The following is an 11,742-nucleotide window of genomic DNA, read 5'->3' as shown; positions in this document are numbered from 1 at the left end:
CTCCAAGGGAAACAAATAATATCCGTTATGACATCGTTATGCTCACCGTCCAAATTTCCAAAATTCTTTTGAAACTATTTCGCGAACTGTACAACATACCACGACGGGATATAGAGCAATACAGATCTTGCATGCCTGCATACTAGTGATTGCATTTCTTTTGAGAACTAAATGAGAAGATGCACGATTCCCAGATGTTCGAAGTGTTATTTTTTACTAAACAGGCGGTGCAATTATAGTTCTACATTAATTTCTCATTTATACGTAATTTTATGAGGAATGTTTGTCTAGTGTACAGCAAGCTTTAACTACAAGTGGTGTTAATGTCACGAACCCCCCCCCCCCCCCCCCCCCCCCAAAAAAAAAAAAAAAAAAAAGCCAAGCATCTTAAAGACAACTTACTATCGTGCCTTTGTTCATACCGTAAAACATCGGTGATCAGTCTGAATCATACCGTAAAACCTCGGTGATCAGTCTGAATCATACCGTAAAACCTCGGTGATCAGTCTGAATCATACCGTAAAACCTCGGTGATCAGTCTGAATCATACCGTAAAACCTCGGTGATCAGTCTGAATCATACCGTAAAACCTCGGTGATCAGTCTGAATCATACCGTAAAACCTCGGTGATCAGTCTGAATCATACCGTAAAACCTGGTGATCAGTCTGAATCATACCGTAAAACCTCGGTGATCAGTCTGAATCATACCGTAAAACCTCGGTGATCAGTCTGAATCATACCGTAAAACCTCGGTGATCAGTCTGAATCATACCGTAAAACCTCGGTGATCAGTCTGAATCATACCGTAAAACCTCGGTGATCAGTCTGAATCATACCGTAAAACCTCGGTGATCAGTCTGAATCATACCGTAAAACCTCGGTGATCAGTCTGAATCATACCGTAAAACCTCGGTGATCAGTCTGAATCATACCGTAAAACCTCGGTGATCAGTCTGAATTGAACAAAATCCGGTCTTGGGAGTAAGCATTGCATTTCTTACATTCAAATGTATGTTGAAAATATGCCGGCTTTGAAAATAGACCACAGTTGAAAGTAAGACTTGGATTCTTTGCATCGACATTATCTCCTAAATAAGCTGAAGTTAAGTGACGTGTGATACGGAATTTTTTATTTTACTTTTTTTTTTAATTTGAAGAACACTGAAAGGTTTCGAAAGTAAAGCGGTCTTGTAAGTAAACCTACCATGCCTTTCAGGATAAAAAGAATATAAATGGCGACTTATAATCGAGATCTGAGATCTCATCTGAATCCGTTTTTGTGTGAGCGAAGCAGCAAAATAGCCGGTGACAGTCACAAACAAATGCTTTATAGCTATAATATGTCAAAGATGTATCTCAGTTAACTTTTGTCAATACCTGATCCATTAGCTCTCACTTCTTTAATAGTATACCCTAAAATCTCGATAATAAGCCTGAATACAAAATAAGCCGCTCTTGAAAGTAAGCCTTGGAATTCTTACAGTCAAACTATATGTATCTTGAAAATAGGTCGGTTTTGAAAATAGGCCGCACTTGAAAATAAGCCATGGATCCCTGGCAAGAATAATATAAAAAATAAGACAACTTTTTTGACGTGTGGTCAATATAAAATTATCATAACGTTCTGTAGTGATAATGCTATTTTATGATATACATATATGTAGATACATGTATGATTATGTATAAGTAAATGCATGTCTATCAAAACAGATAAAAATTCATCAATGTCAAAATGTATCAAGCATGAAATAGAATCATATATTCGATATTTAATACTTGTTTTGAAAAGCTTGATTAATGAAATAAACAGACAATTTACATAGATTATAATTCGATCTATCACGCAGAGTCATGTTTTGAGCAAACACATTTTGTTTAATATAATATTGGATATTCTTTGTGTATTCTGTTTCATAATCCTGACATCATTATATAAATAAATCCATCGTAACTCACCTGATCTTAAAATACTGCCACATCATGTGCACGAGGAGTCTGATAAACGACTGACACAGAAAACCCCGTCAATTTCATATGTGGAGATACCATGTATTTGCAATCGAATTTCTCTACATTGCACATGCCAACGTTCCCAGGTAAAATAATACATGTTTATCCTGAAATCTCAAACCTGAATTGATTTAGATGCAACCGTTAACTTAACAACTATTTGTAAAATTGTACAGGAAATAGTTTATTTGCTTAAGAGGTTTATGTATAAACAAGTAGCCACCGTTCTTTGCCACATGTCACAATTTAGCTCTCATCACAAAACAGTTTAATATGTTTAGAGTGTTTTAATATATGTATTATAGGACACAACAATTATAAATATAGATATTTGATGTGTTTCCTTTTGACATTATAAGCGTGTTCCACTATATAGGCTTTACGTTTAAACACTTTAAAATTACATGGAGGTCAGCAGTTTTGGGAAAGGGTAAGCACACTGCCATAAAACACTTTTAAGCATTATTCTTTTGAAATATCCCGCGAAAAAGTTGTGTATGACTTGACGTCCAATTGTTTCGGTCTATGGAAAAACAACTTTAAAGATCTTACCAACATAAATGAGTGTAACATATGAAACTGAATTCTATCCGTGTGTTATAAAATTTACATAGGCACTGCCTGTTGTTCGATCCTATTTCAACTTGTTTGTTTGAAATAAAATTTTTGTTGAAATGTTATAAAATTTAGCGTATAGCGCGGATGCTTAGATTTTGTGGCAGTGATCGGCGCGACGTGGTTTTTAATCACAGTATGTAGCTACAATGTATGACGAACTCGTTTAAATATACGATATACAGATACAATGATATCCAACCTGCTACAATCCCGTATAGAACGGAATTTTCTACCCAAAAAGCCTCGTTCACATACAATAGCTATACGAGTTTTTTTGAGGCAATATTCATATTTATTTCTAAGTACAGACATTTTTCTAAGAAAGTGACATGCTTGTATACTCATGTATTTTACATTTCTTCCTGGAATCACTTATCAAATAGTTGGCAGATCGCCAGACAGTGCGTAGCTTCACCTCGTGCTTGCAAACATACGTGTACCTGTATCCATGCCGAAGCATACACAATAGAATATGTTTTTATTGACAATATGAAAGTGGAAAACCCGTGTTTGCATTATGAGTAAATATCTATATATATTTGTTTTATTTATACCCCCCTGGCAACTTGACCTGATCCAAAAATACAGTCACTATGCATGTACGTTTACACTACACCAAACCTAATCTATTTGAAAACAAAATGCAACACTGATAGAATTACTGTTATAGATAACAAAGTTTTAAGTAAGATATTGCCACAGTATCACAAAATTTCACAATTCCCTTAAATCTAGGATTTCTTTACGTGAAAGAATTGACTATATATTATCCTAACGCTTAGTACAATTGTAAACACCATATTTCTTATCGGTCAATTGTAATTAAAATTAAATGTATCTATTTCGCTCTAGGCTAATACAAATAATCACTTCACAGAAAAATATTGTTTGAGAAAAACTCTGCCCATAATTACAATTTAAGCAATCCACATTTTTCTCTTAATTGCCTACAGTTGGTTACTTTTTCAAAACTGCGATATATAAAGAATACCTCAACAACCAATAGGTAATTTGAAATATATACACAATGTCCATATGAAACATGTCATCGCTCGAGAAGTATTTTTTTTGAACATTAGTCGAAATTGCTTCATTACAGGTAAAAAGCCCAATCCATTCGCTAGATGGACGATCCGTCTGTTCCATGTTAGTCCACAAACGGAAAGCAAAATTATCCTTGTTCCTCTTCGTATTTTTGTCTTTGCTTCTTCCTTCAGTCTCTTTTCAACAAATGTTTATTGCCAAGTTTTTTTATCAAAAGCGCTTTGATTTTGAAGGTTTGTGATTCCGTTGTTTCGTTTTTGTCGGTTAGATGGAACATAATCATGAAGTAGTTAAGATAAATTGTTTATTGTAAATATCTGTTTATCTTGTAACCGTTAGGCAGATTAACGGAAATTAAACGATATTAGTACTTCAATGGTTTATTTGGTAAAGTTTAAATATTGGAATTAGATATATAATTATTAACAGATTAATGAAGTTCAAATAATACTAAAGTGTATATAGATCGTAAAGTATTAAAGCAATCTGCACATCTTTTTAAAGGCCCACTAACTTTCTGAAACAAAACATTTTTTTTAAATAATAATAATATAATAAAATTTATATCGATGGCCTATAATGAGGTTACGATACCAAACAAATGCAAATTTCCGGTGTAATCCATGTTAACAGTGAAGATTCATTTCGCCATTTTACCGTCTGGCGTAGCGATAGTCAACTAACGTCCGGTCATTAGGTCGACATCAGGACACATCAGACGACTCGCGTTATGGATATAACATTTATTTCATTTTAAATAAATTGTTCAGAAAGTGATGATAAGTGTAGTATTACATGTAAGCTAACAACCTTTGTAAATTTACAAAATTATCAATCTCGTTTTAGGTTTTAAAAATTAAACGTCGTTTCGAAATGGTAGATGGTCTTTAAGAGATAACATTTAAAACATGATAATCGATAAATTCAACACTTCCATGCTATTTACCAACAATCACAAAAATAGTATCGCTTAACAAACACAACCGCCCCAGTACAGTTAGCTGTAATTGATATTTCAGAAAGATTTTGAAATTTAACTTAGTACATGCATTGTAATAAAGGCATGCATTAACAATATAACTTATTTTTTTCAATACTCTCCCCTATCTATGTATGAAGGATACCCGAGGATCACGAAGTGTCGTTTTACCGTATGTTGTGACTCTGAGGTTAAATTATCTCTGTTCTGTAAGAGTATTTCTTTCTCATACTTGACCCTTGACATTGTAATTTTCATCTTTCATACAGGCATAACTCCGCCCCAAAAGAAAAAAAAAAAAAAAAAAAAAAACCTGACCATCTACGCTTCATTTAAATATGTAAATGAATTATCGATATATTTAATACTTTAAGATTTGTTAAGTTTGTGTTTCGTCTGTCTTGATTTTTCAACATATATAGTAGTAGTATTTTACGGATTATAATACAGTACAAGGTAGTCCTCATATCCTATTTTGATTTTCAAAGTCGTGTCAGATAATCGTGTAGTGATGGTAAGTAAAAAGGACATAGCTATTATTGTAACAGGTATATTAGGACCCATTTTGTTCTTAATACTTAAATTAGAAAGGTTTCTTTCTAGAACTGATATTAATCAAAGTGATTTAGTTTACAACATAGTATCGGACTGGGATCTGCCCTTAATGTTTTTTGGGGTCCTACATTGTGATGATATATCTGGCTCAGTAATTTTATTAAGGTTGTGATACGCGGAAGAACCATTGAATGCTACTCGTGTCGAATCATCATACAATAAATGGTAATATATTGTGCAAATACTTAAGTGATAATAGTAAACCATCGAACGGATTAGTGTAATAGTGTTAAGGTCCCCTTTATAAGCCTTCCGTTGTCACCCTCCCGTCCGAGATAGCGACCTCACCCCATTATGTTTCAGTTTTAGGCTTCTATCGCAGGTGTTGTAGATATGTTCCAGCAATTAAAACAAGGACTTCGTACCATGATATTGCAAATTTATACTAAGGGACATAACTGTGTTCACAACTAAACTGATTCTTCTGTCATTCTGGGTATTTTAAATACTTTATTTGGTTGTAATTGGTATACTATTGCAGTTTAATGTCACTTTATGTTTAATTTGATTCAGAAGCTTAATAAACACTTCTGAATATTACATTATAAAAAGATTTTTGTCCGAAACATTTCTTTTCCTGTTACTTAAAGATGATCCACCGCCGATAGAGAATAAATTAGACTAAGGTAGCACACCCGGGAAGAACAGCCTGGCCCCGTCTATATTTTTATTAAGTGGGGAGCCCCTGTTTTGAGCCATGCATAAAAAAATTAAAAATCAAATATATTCTGAAATTGGTACATCCAATATGGAGGGTTTGATTTAAGTTTCAATTCTTTTCAAAAAGTTAACATAACAAAAATGGGTTAGAGATTACAATTCTTGGCTCCTCCGGAAATGCGTCTTGATCGGCTTGATCTAGCTTTACTTGAAGGAAAATCCATGGCGCGGGTTTAGGCAAAAATATTGAAAAATCCACACTATCGACCCATGAAATAAATTTGCTTATTTTGCCATTGTGATAGAAGTAGTCAATTAAGACAGGTCTTAAGAAAAAAATTGTGTACAATTTTCTGCAATTTTGGGCTAAAATCATGATATTTTACAACTTTTCAGGTATTTTTTTGTTGTTACTATTGTATTCACATGCATGAATAAGCGCAGAATATGGCCAAATCTGTATCAAAATATCAAATTGTAATTGCAAAAGTTATGCTGATTAATTATATATATACTTTTGTACAGGTAATTTTTTACAGTTAAATGACTATATCTATATTTCTAAGGCATGCGCCTTATTTTCATAGATTGTCCAAATCTACTGTTTTCTGCTACCGAATCATTTGAACAATATGGTGCTTGCGCAATCAGTACTACATTCCATATAGGACACAGAGCCACGTATTTTTCAGGGACGCAATTAATTATTTTTAATATTTTCTTCTTGAAGTAAATTAGAAGCTCAAACATTTCAATGGTGGTGTGTAAAGAGGGTAACTTAAAATACTAAATCGCTTGCTCCTGTTTTTGATAGAGAAATCTTTAAAGTGAATAGTCGGGCAAAGAAAACCAGTCTAAATGCGTTCATTGGCCTTCCAAAAATTCGCACTTATTAATACGACGGTCAAGTTATGCTTAGTTTCCCAGTTCTGACCATTAAAGTAAAGAAAAGTTGAAAGCATTGAAAACGAGGCTGCTCGGAAATGTAACCACGGACATAGTGAGCCGGGAGGACGCTTTAGAATTCCCATATTTTAAATTAATTTCTTCGTACGCAGACAGATTTTGGCGAGAGATTTTATTTTTCTATTTCATAAGAAATTATACTGGATACATTCACACCATTTTTACCGACTTTAGCCATCCTTGCCCGACTGTTCACTTTAAACTTTAAAAAGAGTAATACTTTGTCACTTAGTTGCTATTTAGTGTGTATGTTTCCATGGATAATTACAAATCATGGAGCACAAATGTGTTTAAAAAGCCATATATTGATATAGCAGCAGTCTACCCGACTAGTAGAAATGTAATGATGTAGTAGCATACCGCAGTATAGGATAGCAACACGGTTAAGATATTTATATTTGTTGTTCATAAGCTTTACGATCTTGACAACATCAGTGATCACATTAGTTGACGAAAACTTTTATCTTGTGACATATTTAGCATGCATAATATACTTTTAAGGCTAACAGTAACTTCAATTTACTCAAACACGAAATGCTAATCTCTACTGCGTCATGAAGTTTACATTTTTCATACACGCCCATTAGAATCCTGTTAAACATTAAACGTGTCTTTATTATTTTAAAAGCTGATGGAATCCTCATTGTCTTTGGACAAATTGTGAAATTGTGAAATGTCTATTTTTGTCACATTGTCTTTGGACAAATTGTGACAAATTGTGAAATTGTGAAATGTCTATTTTTGTCACATTTCGGTGAGACTATAAACATGATTCCTTGTTGTTTTGATGACTATACTGTAGCCTTTAAATAGAATTATCGAGTCATACATTAAAAACGATAAACACTGAAATGCACAGAGTATTGTGAAATAAGTGTTAGACTGAAATAGTGTTTGTGTTATTAGCTTAATGGAAATATGTTATCGTTGATTGACAATCAAAAGAAATATAGAGATGTTTGACAATCAAAAAAAAAATAAAGAGATGTTTGACAATCAAAAGAAATATAGAGATGTTTGACAATCAAAAAAAATACAGAGATATTTGACAATCAAAAGAAATATAGAGATGTTTGACAATCAAAAGAAATAAAGAGATGTTTGACAATCAAAAGAAATATTGAGATGTTTGACAATCAAAAGAAATATAGAGATGTTTGATAATCAAAAATTTATAGTGATGTTTGACAATCAAAAGAAATATAGAGATGTTTGACAATCAAAAGAAATATAGAGATGTTTGACAATCAAAAGAAATAAAGAGATGTTTGACAATCAAAAGAAATATTGAGATGTTTCACAATCAGAAAATAGCATTTATTAGAAATGAAGAATAATGTTGAAATATATTACGAGATAAGTAACACTTGTGCTATAAGCATGACCTTGGCTTTATTTTAGAGAGAACACTGACACTTGATGTACATTTAGAAAGTAAACAGCCTATACTCCAGGATATCTATATCTATGAAATGTAAACACTACTAGCAGATTTGTTAGTATTATTGGTATGTGGTTCACCCAGCGAGATCATCATACAATGTACTGGCCACAGCTTCTTAAAGTTGATCCGCACCATGCTGTAACTATTCAGCCGGAACCGCAGCAAGATCGTGGTGACTGATAGCACGTAGTGTAGCTATCACAGATCATTATGTTTATACCGGTCACAACGTGATAAATGGTAAGTAAGCTTTGACGTGTCGAGGCGCATTTCGAAATACTCGAGTTTGTTGTAGTAAATATACAGACACCGGGTGGTGGTTTCCATGTGCTATTTTTAGAATTATCACTAGTATATAAGCTCTTGTTAAGTAAACGAGAGTCGTTTATACGTGAATCACAAGCGAAACTAAAACACCCAAGCAAGAAGAAAAGATTTTTTTTAAATTATTAATTTTAAGGTAAGCTAAATTCCCGCACATTAACACAGAGAATTCAGTTGTATTATATATGTTTATATAAAATCGATGGTATCCTAATTTAAATAATACGCACATGATAATAAAAAGTAATCAACTTTTCTCTTTAAAGAAGACAAAATACGATACCAATTCTAAGTACGTGTGTACTTTTTGTGTTATAGTAGGAGAATGGGATATTTATCATGAATTTAGAAACCCCTACTGTCATGAATGTGTATATTTGTGGACTTGAACATCTGTGTCGATCTTTACCTGACAATATATGTACTACACCCCGCCATACCCCACCATACACATGGATTACAATACCTACCTATAATACCATCAGCAATGTTTGAACGACTTAATACTTATATAACACGCCTCTATAGCCATGACATAATGTTGTTACGATCGTTACATTGGGTATAAAGCGGGTGTTGACCGGGTATAGGGGTAGAATTGGTCAGGGCAGTGTCCTGACAGGCCCACATAGAGGACATGGGAACATATCGTATTTCATAAAAACTCTTAAATGTGATAGTACCAGGTGAGTGACTATAGAGATGAGTATAGGATAGATGGATGGGTTAGTGTGGACGAGATATAAAGGGTTAAAGTTTCAAATTTGGTCAGATAGTGCTTTAGAATATAAAGCTTATGAGAGAAAAGCAGCCATGTCAATATGTTATGGACGGTTTTGCCTACAAAGGGGCAATGAAAAGAAATTAATGCTCCAGCGTGATTGATTATAATATCAATTTAGGATGTACTATTTACGAATTCGCTTATCTTTTATATATATTTCTACTTGGCAGACTGAAAGTTGACACCAACAGAATGGCGAGTTTTATCACACTGAACAATGAGACGTACTCCGCAAAAGCGTCAACAGATGAACGGTTTGCAAACTTCAGTTGTTCACCAAAAGCTTCCGGAGAAACCATGGTTATATTCAAAGGTCTGATGTCATTGGTTAATCCAATCGGAGCAGATCCAATAAAAGCAGCTGTTAAAGTTTATCGCAATAACAACGATAAAACAAACGGTGTGTGGGACCTGAGGGCATCAACATACATCAAGAGTGTGGCCATTGGGGAGGTGTTCGCTGAAGACTATAAAAGCATTACCTTCCCCAAGTGTTTTCGGAGTACAATAGAAACTGTGTCGACATTCAATAAACAGTTCAAGATGTCAAACGGACAACACCGGAAGTTAAGGAAAAACGAATTGACTATATTCGAAAATTATATTGATGGATGTTTTCGAACATTCATCAATGACGATGGCACCATAGAAGAGGAATGTCCTGAGATATTAGAGGCATTCTGTCATTACAGCTACCATGAATCACATGGTAAGATGATAATCACTGGATTAAAAGGCGCCTGGAAAAATGACAAGTTCCAGTTAACTGCTCCAAGAATTCACACGAAGGGCGGTACTCTCGGACCGGACGACCGCGGCCAGGAAGCTGTTTTCAAGTTCTTTCTCGGACATGCCTGTAATAGTCGTTGTGGGGCTAACTGGAGACACCCACTCTCTTCCCCACCGGCTCTTGACCTTGGGAGAATAACAAACATGATGTTAAACAATCAGAACGCAGGATCAGCAACTCCACCGCCGTCATACAAGTCAGTGATTCAGCTCGTTTGTGGAAACCACTGTCACCGATTTCGGTTGGGAGATAACTCTGTTGTTGTTCTTCCGGAACATTGCCGACAACAGTCAATGACCGGAAGTGATGCAGTTAGTTCTCTGCAATGTGGATAAATATATTTTATCACTTCCAAAAAATGTGCTATTTTAATGACTTTATTGACTTGATGATAATATTGATAATTGTTCATTTTTGATAATGCCTGACCTTTTAGATGAATTAATTCATAATACCTCTAACACTTATTAAGTATAGCGTTAATTAAGTTGTTTTATTTATATGCAAATTTCTAATGCGAAATACTAATTAATGGTAATAATATAGGCATACAAGTAATTATAGTTTTAATAACATTCATAATTATCATGAAATGCGCGACAAATATCATACATTAGTGATTTTGTTTATAAACTGATTTTATCAATGATGCATTGTGACATACAAATGTAAGGCAGGATGCTAATTTTATCAAACCATACATTTTGTGTATACGCAAACAGCGATTTGCATTGATCGATTTACATTTACACTGTAATACATTGACATTAACTACTTATTAAAACTTAGAAAATTACTTACAGGGTTTGTCCTTTGTACAGATAGAACACAAACATAACATAAGAGTTTAGTTCTTTATATTTTTGTATCGATAATTTTGCGTTGAATGTTATTTTAGGATCGGTGTCATATTATTGCGCTTCAGATAATTTTGCTGGGACGGTGTATAAGCTATTGGGGTTAAGCGTAGTTTATGCATAATGAAACTTGTTTGGTCGGTGGATTTCACAAATAATTACCAAGTCGTTACACTTCTTTATTTACAAGAGGATCTATAGACCTGGATTATGTTGTGGTATAATCTACTCGCGAAAAAGTCGGTCAGTGTAGATATGTTATGAACACAGTTTAAACATCAGCGTAACTCTCCGTACTTTGGAGGTACATGTATACGTACGTGTACAGTGACTATCAGTTCCCCTGTAGAGAAAGTCAGTTCCATGCATGAATACTCCTAGGTTTTACACTCATTCAAACGGAAAATGTTTTATGCTTTGTCATTCGTATAGGGTAAACATATGTAATATACAACTACTGTTTTCGTCCTTCAAAATACATTGATGGATACTTAACTTCCTATCGACCTACCTACATACCTACCAACCTACCTACAAAATACTTTTTAATGTTTGAAAAAGCAATGTCGGTATCAAAATCCATATATTATCTTAAACTTTATAAAGCAATGTCGGTATCAAAATCCATATATTATCTTAAACTTTATAAA

At 33.9% G+C, this 11,742-nt stretch overlaps 1 protein-coding gene across 4 annotated transcripts; it reads left to right on the top strand.

Moving 5' to 3' along the window:
* The first annotated feature begins 1,954 nt into the window (after positions 1 to 1,954).
* Positions 1,955 to 11,031, top strand: LOC138316307 (alpha-protein kinase 1-like). 4 transcript variants are annotated; one of them, XM_069257954.1, is made up of 2 exons: positions 1,955 to 2,097; positions 9,616 to 11,031. In XM_069257954.1, exons 1-2 carry the CDS (start codon positions 2,036 to 2,038, stop codon positions 10,568 to 10,570), a joined length of 1,017 nt encoding a protein of 338 aa, XP_069114055.1. In that variant the 5' UTR covers positions 1,955 to 2,035; the 3' UTR covers positions 10,571 to 11,031. The 4 variants fall into 4 exon arrangements, with proteins under 4 accessions (XP_069114055.1, XP_069114058.1, XP_069114056.1 ...); XM_069257957.1 differs by lacking the exon at positions 1,955 to 2,097 and adding an exon at positions 8,331 to 8,577; XM_069257955.1 differs by lacking the exon at positions 1,955 to 2,097 and adding an exon at positions 8,715 to 8,797.
* Positions 11,032 to 11,742: the final 711 nt, after the last annotated feature.

The sequence above is a fragment of the Argopecten irradians genome, chromosome 2 (assembly GCF_041381155.1).
Source record: "Argopecten irradians isolate NY chromosome 2, Ai_NY, whole genome shotgun sequence".
Lineage (NCBI taxonomy): Eukaryota > Metazoa > Mollusca > Bivalvia > Pectinida > Pectinidae > Argopecten > Argopecten irradians.
Note: the sequence above shows the minus strand (reverse complement) of the source record. Positions and strands in the feature narration are given on the sequence as shown.